The sequence below is a fragment of the Diceros bicornis genome, chromosome 31 (assembly GCF_020826845.1).
Source record: "Diceros bicornis minor isolate mBicDic1 chromosome 31, mDicBic1.mat.cur, whole genome shotgun sequence".
Lineage (NCBI taxonomy): Eukaryota > Metazoa > Chordata > Mammalia > Perissodactyla > Rhinocerotidae > Diceros > Diceros bicornis.
The window spans coordinates 14634616-14656216 of NC_080770.1; the positions used below are offsets into that span (position 1 = coordinate 14634616).

Genomic DNA, 21601 nt, shown 5'->3' on the forward strand with positions numbered 1-21601 from the left:
GAAAATATTGTGCTACATCATTCATTTGTCCCCATACAAAAATATTTTTTCCTTTTTTGGGGGGAGGGATTCTAGAATCAAGAAAAGATATGCTTTATTTAAGTTATCATGATAGCAATAATTAAAATGGCTTACACATATTGAGTACTCCTCTATGCCAGGCACTCTGCTAAAGACTTAATATTCACGATCTCGTCTACCACTTGCCAGATTATGTGGATTACCCCATTTAATCCTTACAACAATTTGTTGCACAGAAGAAAAGTCACCCAATGGATTTTTTTGGATGACAGTGTGGGTTTACTGTTGCTTCTGCAAATGATAATAATAATCATAATCATTAATTGAGCGCTTACTATGTCCCAGACACTGTTCCAAGCACCTTTTATGTATTGATTTAAGTGTCAAAACTACTCTGTGAGATAGGTGCTATAGTCATTGCCATTTATAGATGAGAAACCAAGGCACGGAGGAGCTAAGTAACTTGCTCAACGTCATACAGTTTCTAAGTGGCAGTCAGGCTTATCATGGATGGAAATTTAATCTCAAAGGGCAATCATGTATGTTTAGATAATATATATATGTTAATATCAGTGCATCCTTAATTATTGGAATTCTGGGTGGTAAGAAAACTTAAGAAATATTTTTTAAAGTTTAAAAAGTATTAAAATTAATTTCAGAAAGAGGCACCTGTGCTTTCTGCCGGTCTTATTCTTCCTTGGAGTTGGTGAGAAGTTTAGTAAATGGGGCTCCAATGAAACAGCAGGGATGAAGGCCAGGCCATTAGCCAGAACCGCCTATTGTGTCTGTTGCATGTCTTGCAGCACTTCTCATTCCTTGATGTTTCTTGGTCCTCTCCTTAGGTTAATATACCTGCCAAGATGTTTCACTTACAAGGCCCACAAATACTGCAGATGCTAGAGAAATCGTTGAGGAAGAGCCTCCCTGAGTCCTTAAAGGTGCGAGTGGAACATTCTTAGGGAAAAAAAGACAAGCAACTGCCTATGAAAGGGGTGGGAAAGAGAACGAGCACTCACCGATCACCTATTCTATGCCCGACACTCATCTTGCATCTCATTTAGTTCACATCACCTTGCTGCAAGACAGGTATATTTTATCCATAGAACCACAAAGGAAATGGAGGCTCAGTTATATGACTTGACCAAGATCACACCAATAGTGAGTGGTAAGACTATCATTTGAGTCCACTATGATCTTCACTGTGTGAGGACGCGAAAACATCCCCTTGTGCCCTTCCAAGATTTATGTTCTGCAACTGTTGGATTCCCAAGGGGAAGGGGAGGGAAATCCCAACTCACCAGGTCTCGGGATGACGCGGGCCCACAGACACAGAAGACCGAACTTGATGCAAACGCAAGAGGTTTATTGAGCGGAGCTCCGGGTCGACTCGTGTCCCTCGCAGGAGACAGAGGGGTCGACTCCGAGCCTTAGGGGGCAAGTTCTTTTATAGGATTTGGGAGCATAAAGCGGGAAAAGGTTGGCGCGGTTTTACATGATTGGTTAATTCAAAACATTCAGACAGTTACATTTTATGGCGCGAATTGCTACGGCGCGAAACAGCTATCAAGGTGCACACACATGTCCCCACCTGGCCCCCCTCCACCCCGACCCTCCCAAACTTATCCCTCTGTAGCACTCCCTTGTTCTCAATTTTCTCTGAACAGTTTAGGGTGAGTCTTCCGCGAACAGAGTCAGTTAGGATCGATAGACTCTATTCATAGAAGACTCGCCCCAACTGCCCCTTAAGGTGTTAACATATTAAATTTTTAACATAATTTACATCCTTCACAACACTGGAAGTTTTTCCAGAATTGGAAAGTTCACTGAAACTAACATGTTAATGTTTAATTTATTCTTCCTAAACAATCAAGCACCTGTTTAATTACTGGTGGAAAGAGTGACTCCAGATCAACCATGCCAAAACTAAAATCATCTTTTTTGGTAGGCATCACCTAACATTTGTCTGTATTAACATTTAACTGCCTTCAATAAGCAATCCTGTGCAATGAATTAACTCATCCTACAGATAATGACCTTTCATCTTTTTAGGAGGGCAAGGTAGTAAATCAGTTAGATGCTCTGTGGACTGACATATTTTTATCTTGAGTGACTATTTTGAAACGTTTTCCAGGTTAAAATTTTTTCTTCCATATTCTATAGGGTAGATCTTTGGGGTTTGAATTGTTCTTCACTTCTTGTGTTAAGTGGATTCCAACTTTTTTGAGAAAACTCTTGGTACTACCGTTAGCCTAACTCTATCGTGAGGCAAAGTACCCCTCAATAGTAGATCCTCAACTTTAGTGAGTTCTCCTCTCCCCTCAGTTGACTCTTTGATGACATAGTTTTTCACATAGGTAGAAATCTAGAATATTTGTATGAATGGTTCTTCTTACAAAAGTATAACCTAAAACTCATTCCCAATCAATACTCACTGAAGTCTCAAGTGAGAGAAAGATTTGTGTATCACGGCCTGAAGGACTACCCATCTCACTCTCCAAATAGTAGACACTGAATAAGTTTATCTCACATGTCAACTCCAATTCATTCAATTTGTAGTGGCTGCCTGGATCACTATGTTCTGACTTAGTGATGCTGCCATGTGCATAGAAAAAGAGTGACTCCACTTATTTTTAATCTAGTGTATATGAATGTCACTGGTTCCAAACTCCAATGTTTAAAAAAGTAAGTTCTTTATTTTTCCTAAAACTGCATTTATTTTTTATATTGAGCCCCTGCTGATGGCAGAAAATTTAATAATTTCTTAAAAACTCAGTAAAATCAATTTGCCTCCTTTCTCCGTAAGTCTGACCAAAACATTTCAGGGTAAATGTAGGGAAGCACAGGGTGACTTGTGGTCTTTGGTCATTGAAATGTTCATCATTCCATTGGTCCTTGGTCTTTGGCCTCTTTCCATAACATCTGCTGAGGCATCATGTTTCCAACTACACTTAGGTCTCAAGGTCCACCGTGATATGGACTGCTGTTTTTCCTCTCCCCACAACCACAGGGCCCCTTCCAATTTGGAAGATCTCTCTTTCTTAGCCTCTTCAATGTTCTTTTTGAGGGCGCCGAGGTTTGAACAGATGTTTGTGGAAAAGGCTAAACAGATTGCTCAATGTGTGAGCTTCTTGGACTTTGGTCACCAAACTACACTGTGTCTCGGACTTTGGTCACCAAACTATGCTCTGTCTCTACTTATTAAATAGTCAGGAGCTCATTTAACCTTTCTGGAAAGTAATTTGGAGATGTAATTTGGAGATATGTGTAAGAAAAAAGAAATCTTTAAAAGAGTTGATCTTTGACGCAGAAATTCTCCTCATAAAATTTGTAATAATAGGCATATTTGCAAATATTTATGCAAAATAAATGGTCCTTGAAGAATAAACCTTTAAACTAAAAAATTAGAAAAAACTGAAATGACCAGCAATAGGAGATAGGAAAATTGAATTAGAATCTTTCGATGTAATGGATAGTATGCAGTCATTAAAAATGAGTATGTAGATTTATTGACATGAAAATATGCCCATAGTATAGTGTGTGTATGTCTGTGTGTGGGAGGGAATAGATGTTAACCTAATATTTATTAGGTAATTTCATTGTTTAAAAATTATGTGTGTATATGTAGATAAATGAAGTAAAAAGGAAAGATAAAACACTAAATTCTACAATGTAATAGTGCATGATTTTTAATTTATTCATTTTATTCATCTGGATATTTAACTATATTCATATGATATTCTCATGGTTTGACCTGAAAAGATATTTCCATTTGGAGTAATAAAGTAAAAACCTAAAGACTGTTTGAACTAGGTGTCCTATCAGTTACTTTCGCTGATTTCATAGAAATAATCCTTGTTCTGTTCAAACAATACACTTTGCCATCCCTTCCTAATAAGCTGACCCTCTCACTTTCTCGGGATGCTGCAGGTTTATGGGACCGTCTTCCACATGAATCAGGGAAACCCGTTCAAGCTCAAGGCCCTGGTGGACAAGTGGCCTGATTTTAGGACAGTGGTGATCCGCCCTCAGGAGCAGGTAAGATGCCAGATGTGGCATGAATATGCTTCTCTGTTCTTATTTGCTATATGCCTACCATGCAACTGGCGATGTGGTGGGCCATGAGGATACAGAAATGAATCACGGTGATGGTGAACAAGTCCTTGTCCTCAAGAAGCTCACAGCCTGGAGGAAAGTAAATCACAACACAGTGTGAAAATGCACAAAAATGTACAAGAACATACAAGATACAGAAGTAGCACTGGCTAAGAGATAATTAAATCTATAAATATCACAGGATACAGAGAGAGAATCAGACAGCCTTCCTGGTCGACATTTCCCCAAAACTTGGTTTTGAAGATTAATAGGCTTTGACAGGCTGAGAAGAACAGAAGATGCATTCTAAGCAAGAAAGCAACACCTAAAAATATGTGAAGGTAAATATGAAGAATGTTAGGAAAATACAAAGAACAAATTACAATAACTGTTTTTGGGAATGTATTTTCAGTACTAGACTTTTAAAATCACTCAAACTAAGAGGATAATACATTTCAAATGCAAATATGTTTGAAGCATATTGAAAAATATCAAATAAAAATTCCAGCATGCAAAAATATGTAACCAGATACGATCATTTTAATATAAATTATTTACAAATAAAATTTAAATGTATAGCGATTTTTAAAAAACATCAACCTAGGGGCCAGCCTGGTGGCCCAAGCGATTAAGTGTGCGTGCTCCGCTTCAGCAGCCCAGGGTTCACAGGTTTGGATCCCGGGCGCACACCGACACACCATAAGCCACGATAAGCCATGCCGTGGCGGCAACCCATATAAAGTAGATGAAGATGGGCATGGACGTTAGCCAGGGCCACTCTTCCTCAAGAAAAAAAAAAGGGGAGGATTGGCATCAGATGTTAGCTCAGGGCTAGTCCTCCTCACGAAAAAAAAGAAAAAAAATCAACCTAAACACAATTCAAAAATTAAGCTAATTAAATTAATTATTGAAATCTAAAAATGGAATAATATTACTTTCTTTATGTGATTTTAAAAGCACAGATCATCAGTGGCATTAATGTTACGTGATGAATGCGTTTCCATGCAACACCCCAGCTCATTTACCCTTGAGTTGTTCTCTGGCTCCTTCCTTCATCTTCAAATAATCCCAACTCTTATTTGTTAACTTTGAGAAGATCTCTTTGGATAAATTCTGTGTTTCAATGTTGCTGGGAATGTGAATTCTTTTTAAACAACAGTTCATTGTGGTTTACGTTTTAAAGACACCATGTGTCTTTGTTTTGCATAGCTTTATCATGTGTAAGTGAAAATTCTAATACAAGGTGAGAATTATTAATTTCAATATTGTCTTGTTCATAATCCATTTGTTCTGAGACTCTTTGAAATAAAATAAGATTTACTATTGCAATGGAAGCTTGCATTTGAAAATAATTCTTTCTGTCTCCCGAGAATTACAGAATTATAGAAGAACACTTTCTAAATTGGTGCACATTTGGTTGATTTGAAATCATAATGCGACATACAAATATCTACTTCAGCAAGTTTTTATTATTTGTTTATTTTTGTGGGTGAGGAATATTAGCCCTGAGCTAACATCCATTGCCAATTCTCCTCTTTTTGCTGAGGGAGATTGGCTCTGGTCTAACATCCATGCCCATCTTCCTCTACTTTATATGTTGGACGCCTGCCACCACATGGCTTGATAAACGGCGTGTAAGTCCGCACCCAGGATCTGAACCCGTGAACCCCAGGCTGCTGAAGTGGAGTGCACGAACTTAACCACTACGCAACCAGGCTGGCCCTCAGCAAGTTTTTCTTAATCACAAATTAAATAATTGATTAAATCCCCGACTTGGTCTCATGATGTAAATGATTCAGGAATAATGATAGAATGTCGAGAAAAATATAAATATTTAAGTTTGTAAAATAGCACAGTGTAATGAAATACTAAACGCAAGTATTCCAACCACTGGATATAATCGATTTGATTTATTCCATGTTACCCAACCAAACAGGAGATGACAGACGACTTTGATCACTATACCAACTCCCACCAAATATATTCTAACGATCCCAAGAACAGTCAAGAAGTCCTTGGCGCATCAGATATCATCAATTGGAAACAACATTTGCAGATCCAAAGTAAGTATGAGATCTGGGATGTGTGCTGGTTGCTGGGACTGCTCATGTCCATACCTGTAGGGTCACTATTCATCCCAAGAACATTCCCCTATAATCTTTACTTCCTTTTACCAAACCCCAGACACTCAGCTTGATTCCTTCTTCATTCCTTGTATCAGTTGACAACACGTCTTCAGCGGAGTGGAATTCAAAGTTGCTAACTATGGAGTTGATATAAGAAACTGATAGCTGAGGATTTGTGATATATTTTGCAGACATATCAAGGATTCCTTAAGATAAAGTGATTAGGTGTGAGAGCAGAGCTCCCCCTCTGGCCTTCCATGCCTACTATAAGAGTGACAGCTCCTTGTACCATAGAACACCTCGCAGGTCATGAAAACAACTACCATGGTTGTGAGCATGCCCTCCAGAGTCACACTCCCTCAGGTGACAACCTTTCTCTGCCTGTTACTTGCTTTGCGATCTTGAGCAAGTGATGTAACTTATCTATTATTCAATTTCCTCATATATAAAAAATGAGGATAATGGAAGTACTTATAACATGGAGTCAATGTAAGAATTAAATGTGGTGTTAGACCAATACCTGGCATGTAATATGAGCACATGCAAAGTCGGGTGCTATTTTTTAAATACCACAGCTCCTTTGATTTCACGGTGGTGTAGTCGGGATTTCTTGTATTATCTCTGTTTTGCGTAAGAGAAAACATGCTCAGGGAGTGACATGGCCATGGTCACATGGTTTTTAGTAACACCGGAAGCAGCACTGCTTGACTTTAAATCCTGCAGATGTTCATTGGGAAACTGATTGTAGCATCTAAATGGGCCATTATTCTCTCCTGCCTCTGTTCCTCTCTAGGTTCACAGTCCAGCCTGGATGAGGTGATACAGAATCTTGGAACCACTAAATTGGTCAAGGTCAAGCAAACACAATGTCTTCTCTACGTGATGCGAGAGAGAGCCAGGAAACTGCTCCCCTCCCTGCCAGAGACAAAGAATTTACCTCTTCAAACTGGCACCCCCAAGGCCGTGTGAGTTTGAAAAAAGATGCTCTGCACTGCACACATCTTTCACTACTGAAGTAGCCTTCCAACTTTTCTCTCTACGTTCACTCTTGCCTCTCTACAATCCATTTCCAGGATGATCCTTTTAGTATATAACATGGATTATGTCAATTCCCTCACTTAAAAGCCATTGATGTTTCTCAGCTCACCTTGAATAAAATCCAACCTCCTTTTGAACCTTCAAGGTCCTGTAAGACCTGGTACCCATCACATCACCTCCTGGACTTCATCCTGTCCCTCTTGCTTACTCCCACCGGCAGCTGGTGGGCTCCTTCTGCAACTTGATTTCACACACTCGCACATGCCTTTGGGTCATTGCATTTCCTCGTTGTCTAAAATGACCTTCCCTCTGATCTTTACATATTTGCCTCTTTCTTGCTAATCATATTCTTAAATGTCGTTACCTTAGAGAGTTTTTCTCAAAGCATCTAAAACCACCCCCTATCATAATTCATCAGAAAACCCAATTTTTGTTTTCTTTATTGCATTTATTATCTGAAATCATCTTATTCACGTATTTATTGACCTGTTTGTTGTCTGATTCTCCCCTGCAATATTTCAAACTCCACTAGATCAGTGATCCTCTTTATTTTGTTCACCAATAGATCCTCAATAGCCAGAACAAAACACATAGTAGGTGCTTGATAACTACACATTTAATGAACTCACTTCACAGAGCAAAAGTTTTCCAACAAAGAGAATTTCAACAAATTATATGTTTTCCGCCCTTCATGTCCAGTCTAACACTGAATAGAATTGATCACTGATGGTGGAGATTTGATCTGGACATGCCCAATCCCATGGCCTGGAAGAGATTTATTCACGTCTTATCACACTACAACCTGAGAAGCACCTCCACATCTGGAATCTCATTTGATTCTCTTGTCCAGCCCATGAGATAGACAAGGTGGGACACACTATCCACGTTTTCCTGGAAGAACACAGGCTCAGATGATGAAATAGCTTGTTCAGATCACATGGATGCCTGAGGGCATAACTGGGGTTGAGTCTAGATCTTCTAGTTCCACATTGTGGGTTCTTTCAGGGACACCTCCCGAAGCCCCTTTACATCATTGCAGAAGCCTTTAGACTTCAGCGTTCTATAGCTCGGGGCCACCTGCACTCCACATCACTGCCCCCTGACGCCAGCATTCTAAGACTCTGTGATTCTTTACAGCTTGCTAGCATGTGCTTTTGGGCACTCATTTATCTTCTGTTTATCTCTTTTTCTTATCTGTAAAGTGGGGATAATATAAATTCCTCCATCTTAAGTGGAGAGTCACCAATGTTGAGAAGAGCAATACTTAATATTTATGTAATTCTTGTAATTTGTGTGGCACAAGTGCTAGGCACTTATCATGCAGTAGCTCCTATAATATTCATATCTGTCTTTGAGGGAGGTGCTATTAATTCCCCATTTTATAAAGAAGAAGTGGAGGCAGAGAGACATTACGTTGCCTGCTTAAAATCACACACCTAGTCAGATTTTGAATCCAGGCAGCCTGGCTGCAGACTCTGTATCTTTACTTGTGCCCTTATTTGCATGGTCTGAAGACAATTTTGGGAAAACAAATATAATACTGCACAGTATGTGTGACATTATGGGCTATTCTTTTCCCTTGTTCTCAATAGTAACCAAGAGATGTTTAAACTCTCATCCCTGGATGTTACCCATGCTCCTTTGGTGAATAAATTCTGGCATTTCGGCGGCAATGAGAGGAGCCAGAGATTCCTTGAGCGCTGTATCTGGACCTTCCCCACCATGTGTGTGCTGGGACCTGAGGGGACCCCTGTGTCCTGGTCTCTGATGGACCAGACAGGAGAGATGCGGATGGGTGCCACCGTGCCTGAGTACCGGGGCCAGGGTCTCGTCTCCCATAACATACATGCTCATGTCCAGGCTCTGGACAAACTTGGCTTCTCCGTATATAACCACACAGACAGAGCCAACAAGATTATGCAGAAAGTGAGTCATAATCTGCATCACATCTGCATACCCTGTGACTGGAACCAGTGGAACTGTGTGCCTCTGTGAAGCAGCTCTGAACACAGACAGTGTTGGGTGGACTGGTCACATGGCAGGAGGAGCAGATGGTTGGGCAGACAGAAAGAATAAATTGTAACCAGCAGTAAAGCAGTGCGTGTTATTTAGGCTCCGGGGAAGCAGTGTAAAGGGTCAACAGAACCGCCACAGTCCTTCCTCGTAAACCACTCATGGACTTCCCTTTGGGTCCAGCAGAACTGTCATGGCCAGACCTTCCTGTAGTGGACCCTGGTCTTGTTGAGTTTCCTACACTTTGGGATCTCGATGACACTCTATTCAGCTGCATCTGCCCTAATGCTTCTCCTGGAATTCCTATGTCTCACGTGGATTGTTGCTAATGGGTATATCTTGTCAGTTTTGCCAAGATATGGTATTATCTTATGGGTAGTGTAATTTTCCCTTTCTCTTTCCGTTATCCTCCCTTCACCCCCTCCCCAGTTTTATTGAGGTATAATTGACAAATAAAGTTGTAATTTATTTAAAGTGTACAACATGATGATTTGATATATGTGTACGTTGTGAAAGAATTCCCACAATTAAGTTAATTAATACATCTGTCACCTCACACACTTACCTTTTTTTTTTTTTTTTTTGCTGAGATCGCTTAGGTCTACTCTCTTAACAAAGTTCAATGAGACAATATTATTAACTATAGACCCTATGCTATACATTACATTCTCAGAGCTTATTCATCTTATAACTGAAAGTTTGTACCTTTTTACCAACCTCTCCCTATTTCCTCCACATCCCAACCCTGGCAACCGCCATTCTACTCTGTGTTTCTATGAGTTTGACTTTTTTGTTTTTCTTAGATTCCACACGTAAGTGATACCATGCAGTGTTTGTGTTTCTCCATCTGGCTTATTTCTCTGGTTTACAATTTTCTTTTAATCCATATGGCTGGTAAGGAAAATATCCATAATCCATAAAGAATAAAAGCAACCCACTGTTCTAGTAGTGTCCTTTATTCTTCTTTCCAGCAGCATCATATTTATCCTTATTTAGAGTGTGTTCATGGAATACAGAGGAAGATATTTTAAGTACCTTGTCATATCACAACAGCGGGACAGTTTAACATCTTGATATCCAGAAAGAACACACATGCAAAAAGAAAATTGTACAATAACTGTTAAAGTCTAGATAGCAAAAATAGTTTAAATTTAAGGTTAATCAGGAAAAATCTACAAAAAATAGTATCTAGTTTGTGGAGTTTTATCAGATAACGTTTATATATTTTATAAACTAGATTAAAATGGTAAATACCAAATATGACTTTTTTTCTAAATTGAGAAATAAAAGGAAATTTGACATGTTATCAGCTTGCTCCAAGTTTCAGTATGAACCTGAATTATTTGTATAAAGACAAGACTACTCTGGGTAGAGAAGGCTACTTCAAATGTAATGTTCTATCATGAGTGAGGGGGAGTTTCATAGTTAATACCAGCCATTATTCTTGTACCAAACTGTAGGACATTTTATACAATTTAATAAAGGACATTATATATTGAAAATAACCCTCCATCTAATATTGTATGCTATGCACTAATGTTTTGTGCAGTTTCAGAAAATTGAAGCTTCAAAAATGTTCAGGAGGATGACTTTATATTCAACTTTCTCTTGTAATACACTCGACATTCTAAGAGTTCAGAAAGTCAGAAAGAATTTTATATTGCCATCAAATATATTTTTAAGGTAATGAATTTTTTGTCTTCCTCAAAAAGGAATTTGAGAATAGCATAATGCATTAATTTGTTAATGCACTAATTTATAGTGATATATATGTGTATATATTTATGTATTTAGATATTTTCCTGCATAGTGTTGGAATAAAAAAATATTCTCACATCTCAATAAAGCTAAACAACGCCAACAAAATTCCCACATCTCTAATGAATTAGTGTGAAGTAGATATGATAATCAGAGAAGATAGACACTGGGGATGTACCAATGGTAGAAAAAACCAGAATTCTCCAAGCTGCTGCATCAAGGAGGAAGCAAGATGAACTCAAATTCTGCTGGTCTGAGATGGCACTTTATGTGACAACTGTGATCATCATCACAACACTGGAATTTTCTGAATACTGAAAATATAAAGCAGCACAGATTCTAATGATAAATTATACTAGCTGTTTAGTTTTATCTGAAAATGGCTTTATTTTAACTAAATTTTTGAAGGATATTTTTACTGGATACAGAATTATATGAATGTTTTTCCTGAAGCACTTTTTACAATGTTGTTCCAGTGCATTCTAAATTGTAGTGATGAGATACCGACCATAATTCTTGTCATTGTTCCCTGGATGAATTTCATCTTTGTGTGTCTGACTGCATTTTCCCTCTCTTTAAATTTTTGTTTATTTTATTGTGGTTAAGAAAATAATATGAGATCTTAACAAATATTTAAGTGTATCACAGTATCGTTATCTATAAGCACGATGTTGTACAGATCTCTAGAACTTTGCGTCTTACATAACAGACATTGTATACTCATTGAACAGCAATTCATCATCTTTCCCTCTCCCCAGCTCCTGGTAACCACCACTCCACTTTCTGCTTCTGTGAGTATCATTACTTCAGATGCCTCATATAAGTGGAGTCATGCACTATTTGTCCTTCTGTGACTAGCTTATTTCACTTAACATAATGTCCTCAGGTTTCATCCATGTTGTCACATATTGCAGGATTTTATTTTTTAACACTGAATAATATTCCATTGTATGGATATACCACATTTTCTTTATCTGTTTCTCTGTCGATGGACATTTAAGTTGTTTCTTCATCTTGGCTGTTGTGAATAATGTTGCAATGAACGTGAGAGTGCAGATAGCTATTCAAGATTCTGATTTAAATTCCCTTGGCTAGATACCCAGAAGTGGGATTAATGGATCATATGGTAGTTCTATTTTTAATTTTTTGAGGAACTGTCATATTGGTTTTCATAGTGACTGCACCATATTACATTTCTTCCAATAGTGCACAAGGGTTACAATGTCTCCACATCCTTGCCAACACATTTTAGTTTTTGTTTTGGGGAAAAGCTGGAATTTGGGGGATTTTTGCCTCCTCATTCTGCATTATTCCATGGGAGGGGGGCTATTGCCAGTGAGTGCTCACTAGTCCAAACCATCAGCTTTCTTCTTGGTGGTCCCCGTTCTGGGGCTCTTTCCTCTCAGCTCTCAGATTCAGGCAAGACAAAAAAAAAAAAAATGTCCCTCAGGCTGCTTCTGAAAAGTCAGATCATTGAGTGTATGGTCCAGTGCTCTCCCTTTCTCCCCAGGGACAGGCAAGGAGTTGGGGGCTTCCTTCCATCATAAAGTGCTGTGCCAGGGTGAGGGCTTATGGCAAGAAGGTGCCACATATTTTCCTACTGGCCTTAATACAGCTGTTCTCATGCCTGGCTGGTGTCCAGCAGCTTCTCAACTGGTCTCTGGATTTCTCACAAGGTGGATTGAGAAGTGTATTATTTTTGAGTCAGTGTGTCTCGGGTTTGGAGAGTCTAGGGTTTCCTATTATGCCATCTTACTGACTCTGACTGCTTTTAAAATTTCCTTTTTAACTTTGCTTTTTGTCAATATAATTAGCATATTCCTACATTTGTTTTACTTTGTGTTTATCATCCTCAGCATTTGTTGAGATCCTTGGGTCTGTAGGTTGATAACTTTAAGTCAAATTTGCAATTTTTTGGCCATTAAAAAATGTTTTGTTACTATCTCTGTCTCTTCTCCTTCTGGAACTCCAATTATGCATACTTTAGATAATTTGATGTAATCTCACATATCACTGGGGATCTATTCTTATTTTATTCAAAATTTTAGAATTTTGGAACTAGAATTAGCTAAATTATCAGACATTCATGAACTCACTTGGCCTAACATACTAACTTTAGCTCTCATGATTCTTCATTATTTTATTCAGAAAGTCACATAGTGTCATCCTATTAGCTAGTCACCAACAGCCCATTTAATTAGGAACATCTCCAGCCATACTTAGCTCCCACTATATAAGCAGATCTGGCTACAATCACTAGCCCAAAATACTCAGTTCTAAGATCAGCAGATATGGGATGCTTTTTCTCATCAACCACGTAGTCAATCAGCACTGACATTACCTGAAATCAGGTGATTTGATGTTCTGGAAAAAACATCAGAGAAAGCCTGCCCTCGAGCCTTGCCAGAAGTGACCTCATCAAGATAATTTTGTCTATGAGTACAGCTGCTAAACTGCAAGGAAATAATCCTTGGATACATGTTTCTCAACTAAAATGACATAATCCATCTCCAATAGAAGACAATTGCAAAGTTGCATCTATTAGAAATCTTGAAATGAAATTCTCCAGAGAACCTCTTCCAATGGACAATCCATGGAAACTGATTGCAGACTCACGATCCCCACAACTTGAAGACATTCACATTGAAACAGATAGATTCTACTCAGAACCAGATGATTCTAGGTGCATGGAACCACTGATTGCCTCATTCTACTTCACACACTTTTGCTTTTTATTCTTTCAGTCTTTGTTTCCTTTTTACTAGATGAAGGTTACTCAACTTTGATTTTCAGTTTAATGTTACATTTACTAATATTAATGACCTGGACAGGGTTAGCCTATAATTTAAATATCCCAAGCTACTGCCAGTAGAAAAAATTTAGAGAAGTATGGGATATGACAACAAGTGGACAAACCCAATTAATGGCCATACCTGCAATTAATACTTCTAAAATGGATTTTGATCAAGAATATTCTAATCAAAAATTGTCTTAAATAGCTATAGATTAATATCTAGGATAGAGTTGCTACATCTTTATTTAAGTACCATTACTCAACCTAACCATATGAATCAGTTCGGTCTCAAAAGATATTTTCTCAATTTTCCATGTTTTCTTTTTTGAGATCCTATAAGTCGAATAACAAAGAGACTCGACATTTGAAACCATGAATAATTCCTAAGAAGATAAAAAGAATTTCAACAATTTATGTACAGAAAGAACTGAGACTGGGATTACACTAACCTTATCAACAATGCAACTTTTGTAAGCAACATATAAGGGAAACAAATATCCTTGTACTGAAAGAGGAGGTACAAATATTCTTGAGATGTAACTGAGACTGTTTGTCATGTCAAAATCCAGAGAAAATAAATTTGCAGCTCCACTAAAGTCGGTCACTCTCTTGGGGAGTGTCTAACTTCTTTGTCCTTGTGGCAAAGTTGTCTCTGGGGATGTCAGAGCATTCCAGTGTTTGACTGTCCAACATCCTTAGTGGACTGCTTCTCCTTACAAAGAATTTGAAGTGAAAAAGTATTCTTGAGAGTACACATTATAAATGGTGGAATGGACTCGACAATTGATGCTCTTACCAAAAGTAGATGAACATGTAGGATGGTCACGTTGTATTTATCCTTCAGTTTAGCTGACAAAGTAAATAGCAGACCAGAACTCCCCTCACCACCAAAAGAATCAGTTAAAATTACGTAAAATTATATAATCCAACTAGTTAAGAGTAATAGCATAGCCTTGATTTTTTTTTTTTTTTTTTTGCTAACCGTTGCTAACCCTTCTTGTCTTAAAATAACCCTTCTTGTCTTTAAGATTAATATGAAGTAAGGTGGAACAAGGCATATCAAATTAAGAAAAGATAATCTTAGTTCTGCTTCTGCGTAGGATTTAAAAGCTGGAAGGAGCGTGGCTTTCACCATAATTATGAGAAAAAGCTAGATAAAACTACAAAATCATAAATTTTTTGGAACTCATTAGGGATCTGAGGCCACAGTACAACCACATAGCCTGAATTCCAAGAAAGGACAGGCTCTTCTGAGACAAGGAACGATACACAGACTGTCTCACCTGTGGCAGAGCATAGGAAGAGCAAGATGGCTTCCATATAAGCAGGTAAGAAGAAATCAATTTAAATTTTATTAAATTGCTAAAGGTTGAATGTGAGCTAGCGTGACAATATAGAACCCCTGGGAGGGGTGACCAGACACAAGATTCCTTTCCATGAGCCATCCCCATGTGCTAACATTAAATACTGGGGACAAGCAGAGGACCAGCAAGTGCCTCCCATGGTTTCGCAAGGAACGTTTCTGTGGGAAAGGAATGAAACCCAACCCTTGTCTGGACTCTCTTCTCCTGTGGAGCAAAACCTGTAAGCTGCTGTGAGAGAGGCCACAAACTCTGCCACTCACAAGGCACAAGTAAAGACCCATTGTCGCTGGCGAAAAGTAACATAAATAAAAGCCCTATACCCCTGGAGAGGGGTAGGAAATTGTCCTGAGCCCAGGATCCTATTCCAACACTAGTAAATGTATGCTAGCACTGGGGAGTGGGGCTGGTAGAGAATACTCTTCTATGTAATACCTGCCTTAGAGGCAAGGTTGAGGTTGGCTGCTATGGGAAGAAGGGACAGGGATGCTGAGAAGGTCCCATCTCTAAGGCATATAGGGCCTGCCTAAGACTGAGGCCAAACCAGGACAAGAGAGAATTTGCCCTGCTCCCACACCATCAGCCTGAAAAACACCAAGCAACAAGCTTTTTCTTTCAGATATTAAGTATGGCTACTTCCTTAAACAAGTGTTCAAGAAATATCCAAGAAATATTCAAAATCCAAGAAATGAATTTTGGAAACTCATTTTTCTTACTTTCACGGCTTAGAACTGTTTTTCTCCGTCATACAATGGGGAATATTTTTAAACATTTTCAGGAAGTAAGCCCGGTCTGGTTTTCTCGTTTCTTTTAACCTCCATCAAGATTTCTGGTTCATCCAACAGAAATATCTTTCTTCCACTCCAAATTCAGCTCTTGAGAAGAAGGAGGTAATTCGCTTCTATCTCTTTTATCTGTTATCAAGGCCTATGTTGGTATTCGGCTATCTGGCTATATTTTGATAACATTTTATCATATACTTACTTTTGGGTAGCAGGGGTTCCAGATTGAGGCAAGCTTCATCTAAGACTGTGATGTAAGTGTGTACACAGAGGTGTGTGGGATAAACTAGTCAGAAAAGTCCAAAATGAGATTTGAGGATTTAATGAATTCAGGGATTTAATGAGAGATTTTAGGGTTGCGGAGAGGGACATACATGTCCTCAGTAAAACAGCATGGAAACTTTTAAAGAAATTTTTGTCTCCATCGTCTCATGAGTATGAGCTTATGAAAAGGGACTGGACCCAGAACCCTGGGAAAAGAATTATTTCCACCAGATGTTTTTATGCACATTTGCCTATGCATAATGCATTGTATTCGAGAAATTCTTTCTGTATTGAATTAAACATTTATACATGCTTACCATGTACCAGGAACTTATCTAAGCAATTATTGTCTGAGCAATTATAACTTTGCATATCTAAATTAAGAAAAGGTACGATCTTATTTCTACTTCTACCTAGGATTTAGAAAGCTGCAAAAAGTATTTTTCCCACACTAATGATGAGAAAAGGCTGAATACGCTATAACATCATATATTTTCTGGAACTCATTAGTGATCTGTGGGCATAAGGCAACCCACTTGCCTGAATTCCAATTAAGGACATGCCATTCTTAGGCAAGAAAAGATATACGGACCGTCTCACCTGTGGCAGAGCACAGAAAGAACATTGAATTTTTCCTCAAAACCATACAAAGTAAGTACTATTGTTTACTCCTCTTTCTAGATATAGAAACAGAGGCATGGAAATGAAATAATTTGTCCAAGGTCACACAGTAGGTAGGTGGTGCAGTCAGGATCTCAACCCTCTTAGTTTGGCCCCATCATCCTCCCTCTGAGCCACTATGCGATGCTGCTTCTGTCGTCACTGCCAGCACCTCAACCCAGTACCCAGAGGAAAACACTTAGAATGAAGATTGACACCAGTGCTCCTGAACCTTTTCCCTTGTATCTGATCCCATAGTGTGTGAGAAGATTTACATCCGTTGTCTCATATAACACAGCAAGAATAATAACCACAGAGTCAAGGAAAATCAGGAAAAATCCTTGGTCTCCTGGTATAACAACACTCTTTTTACAGCTGAGGAAACAACTCAGAGAGGTTAAGATACTAGTTCAAGACAGAAGGGTAGTAGAGACCCATGAATCTTCTGACTGAGAGAGTGAGTATGAGGGCTGAGGGATACAGAGGCCTAGGGGTCTGGTTTCCGGGACTGGGGCACAGGAGGACCCCACTCTTTGTTGTATTCAGCCTTTGTGAGATATGGACCCTACTGGTGCCAAGGGGTCCACTCTACTGATAGTGACACAACAGTCTCAATGGCCTTTGGCCTTGGAGAAAGCATAATGAATGATTTTAAAGATCTCAACCCCAGGAGATAAGATTGAGAATTAATATTCTAGGTGGGACAAGACTCCTAGAGAGGACAGAGGAAAAATATGTGCAAACTTGTGCTGTACTGGTCCATGGACTGGAGGAGCACACCAGCTTTTTTGACTTTCTCTCTAGACACTAGCTACCCCTGTCCCTGCTCCTCTGACTAGAGTGACTCTTCCTCCCTCCGTAATGAAACTACCCACTAACCTGATAAACTAGGATAAGGGTGACGAGGACAAGCATCCAGTCATGTCGACCTTCCCCCCTTGGTTGTTTCACACAGTTGAGTTGGGACTTGAAATATCTTTTCTATGAACATCTTTTCTTTTCTCAGGATGGCAGAACAAATGTTAATGTGAGGATCGTGGGCACTTTGGAAAAGGCTCCGGGTTTAAATTCTATCTAATTCACCTGCACTTAGCCTTAGCTTCCTTCTCTATAAAAGTGAGACCGAGAAGTGCCCACATTGAATAATAATTGGGATGTTTAACTGCAGCCTCAGAATGGGCAAGGGAGAGCGTACAGCTTATCCTAAAAAAGGAGGATCCTAACAGCGTTAGTCACTCCATGCAAGTGACTTCCTGTTGTATATGTGTAAACAAAGAGATCAGATTCTGCAAATCAGACCTCACTCATATCTTTCTTACCACTTGCTCCTGTTGCAGGTACATGTCCTTGAGAATGAGAAGGGGTGGAAGAAGTTGTTGCCTACACAATGGTACTATCCTTCTGGCATCTGGTCTGTTGGTTTCACACAGCTTGGTTTGCAGAGTAATGGCAGGGCCTGTGGGGGCCAAGAGCAGCCTGGTGTTTTGTAAAGAGAAGTTCAGATGACACACTGGCAGCCTCCCAACATTGCAGAGCCAGCTTCCTCAACACGAGACCCAGAGAGGAAGGGCTGGATCTCATGTGAAGTGACACCCAGAATTTCTGGCTTAGTGCAAGGTCCACCTTATGAGCCTCAGCTCAGCAATTTCTGGAGGAGACACGCCTGAACGCTCTCTTCAAGACCCTGCTGAACTCTCTGCATCGGAGGGAAATTTCATCATCTAGAAGTCTCTCCTCTTCATTAGTTCCTGAGGACATTTGCAAAGGTTGGTGCGGAGACAGCTTTGCAGGTGAGGACTCACGTCAAAAAAATAAAAGATAATCATTTCTTTGTGACATCCTCTCCACCAAAATGAGACCATCAAAATGCTCATATTGTGTTATGCTCAGAATATGTTGTCAAATATACCTGATGAAAGGAATAACTTCAATTTAAGAAACATATATCTGCTACCTACTCTGTAAAGGGCAGCTTGTTAGGTACTATGAAAAATTCTTAGAGGCTTCTGATCTGAACTAACAAACAAATGAGGAGAGATTTGGGCGCTTTCTGGAAGTAGGTGGGTGAACGGAGCACTTAATGCGTAGAGGCACTGCAAACATTACCATATTTAATCCTTCTAGTTAGCTCATAACATAGGCAGTTTTTTTCCCCTGCGTGACTGAAAAGAAGATTGTTCTACTTCAAGTCAAACAGGAAATAAGTTGATAAGAACAAGAACGCACACTAGATTTATTGTTTATTTGAATCATTTAATAAACAAACTTATTTTAAAGCTTTCACCTCTATTGCTACTTCCACAATCTATTTTTTTGTTTGTCTGTGTTCTCTTTTAAATTTATGCCTATCTATGTGGTATATGAACTGTTTTCTGTCCTATATTTTCTCTTTCTATTTTACCAGTTTACCCCATGTCTATAATGTTAATGTCTGAGAGTTGCATCACCCTGATAGATCATATTTTATATTACCTTTGCCTATTGCTGGACACTGGGATTTTGTTCAGTCCTTGCTTATGTTTGTGTGGCTTTATAAAATTCTGTTAGAGTTTTTTCTTCTTTTGAGTTATTTTCTTTGGATTCATTTCTACTTCTGGAATGAATGGGTCATAGGTTCTGAAGTTCACTCACAAGGATGTTGCCTGTGGTCCAATACAGGCAGCTCACAGTGAGTGCATCAGATTTTCTGGAGAATCTCAGTCCCAGTCGTTTTTAGTCTACCCTATTTATTGGGAACTAAGCTTGGTTGTTGGTTTGTGTGTACATCCTTGGAAGGTGGTGCCAAATTCTACACTTCTGAGGAAATGCAGTAATATTACACCCCAGAGATTTGACATCAAACTCTACATTGCATCTTATACTCATGTAACTTCCTTGTGAGTTGTCTTTAAATAAAAGGTAAGATTGGCCTTCAGGAAAACTATATTTTTACAGTCCTAAGACCCTCGGATATAAGATAAGGGTGGCTTTATCCTGGTCTGGACTTTTCTTCAAGGTGTGACTTGTACAAAGTAGCTGATGTGAATCTTAATAAGCTCAACAGCTATTGTCAAGGTATACCACAGCCTCCATGTTCTGGCCAAGTGGCTCCTCACATGATGACAGAGATGCAAGGAAAAATTAAGCACCTGTTGTTTTCTTCTAATGAATGACAAGAATCTGGGAAGGGGACAGGGGACACTTAAGTGGAAAAATCAGGAACACTCACCAGTGTGCACATTGGTGGAACACGTTGAAGCAACAAGATCCAAAAATGCAGTGAAATCTTTGGAACCTAGTCCTGTTTTTCCATAGACACAAACTAATATTGGCTCCATTTCTGCAAGTCCAACTCTTTCATGACCAACCCAGAGATCCAGTGGTCCTGAAGAGTTAAGCTGAAAAGAAGGCCCTGAGGTCCAGTAAGTCAAAGAGAACAGAAAAGAAGTCACTAGGAACCGATGCCTCAGAGCTAATGGTTTAAGTTTGTCAATAACTTCCAGTCAAAGACCATGTGGAACACATCTGTAATTCAGCAAAGTTGGGTTTATTGCCTGTTGCAATAAGAGAGACAGCACACGACTGCGAAATGCGGTGCATCTCAGTAAGAATGTGTCAAGAGGGACTTGACTTAGGTGATTTGGAGAAGGGCTCAAGGAAGCATGGCTTTGCTCTGGCTTGGTTACTGTCAGAAAGCATTACAATTTGACTTAGTACTTTTATCCATGAAGCAGGAGGAGAGGAGCAGGGGTAAAGAAGGACCAGCGATTCATTAACTGGGGAGAGGACTATTTGGCCATTTTTGCAGATAAGACTGCTTTCTTGTTTTTTTTCCATGTTCAAACATGATTGTGAAATGGTCTTGTTTCTGACGCATTTCATTATGGCCACAGAGTGACCTTGCCTGATGTTGCTGTTCTGTGAAAGTGTTATGTTTTAGAGGATGCCGTTTTTTCTTTCTCAAATTCATCAAACACCCAAAGTGGAGTAGGGGCTATTTTAGATAAATGACCTGGGGAGCACAAAGTAGCAAATAAGTATAGACAACAATGACTTTCTACTAACATCTACATTCAGAAATTTACAATCATTTGAGTCTCTCAAGAAGTCATATGGACTGTTTAAAAATAAAAATCAGCACCATTTGTGGAAAAGACTATCCATCTCCATTTAATTGTCTAGACATTTTTGTACAAAGTTAGCTGAGCACAAATGTCCATCAGTTTCTGAGTTCTCTAATTTATTTCATTGATCTATTGTCTATCCTTATGCCAAGACCACTCTATCATGATTACTATAGTTTTCTATAAGCCTGAAATTATGTAAGTTTTAGAATCTGTTTGTCACATTATACAAATAAAACTTGGGGTGTTTATGACTAATTTTAATTTATAGATCAATTTGGGGAGAAAATGGTGACATATTAACAGCAATAAATCTTCTCATCTCTTTTTCCCCTCTGTGTATCATTAGGGATAGTTTCCATTCCTGTGTCTTTGACTTTATTGATCTTTTCTTTTGCAGTGTCTAATCTGCTGTTAATCACATTAAATGTATTTTTCATTGTAGATTATTTTTTCATTTTTATAAGCTCCACCTGAGTCTTTTTTATATCTTCCATTTTTCTCCTCATCATGATCATATGTTCCTCCATCTTCTTAAACATGAGAAGCGATATTATTATAACTATTTAAAGTCATTTTCTGCTAGTTC

General features: G+C 38.9%; 1 protein-coding gene across 1 annotated transcript; it reads left to right on the forward strand.

The window, feature by feature from the left end:
* The first annotated feature begins 881 nt into the window (after positions 1-881).
* LOC131395041 (glycine N-phenylacetyltransferase-like) lies at positions 882-9383 on the forward strand. Its single transcript, XM_058526814.1, has 5 exons — positions 882-959; positions 3949-4056; positions 6050-6176; positions 7033-7204; positions 8870-9383. Exons 1-5 carry the CDS (start codon positions 882-884, stop codon positions 9270-9272), a joined length of 888 nt encoding a protein of 295 aa, XP_058382797.1. The 3' UTR covers positions 9273-9383.
* Positions 9384-21601: the final 12218 nt, after the last annotated feature.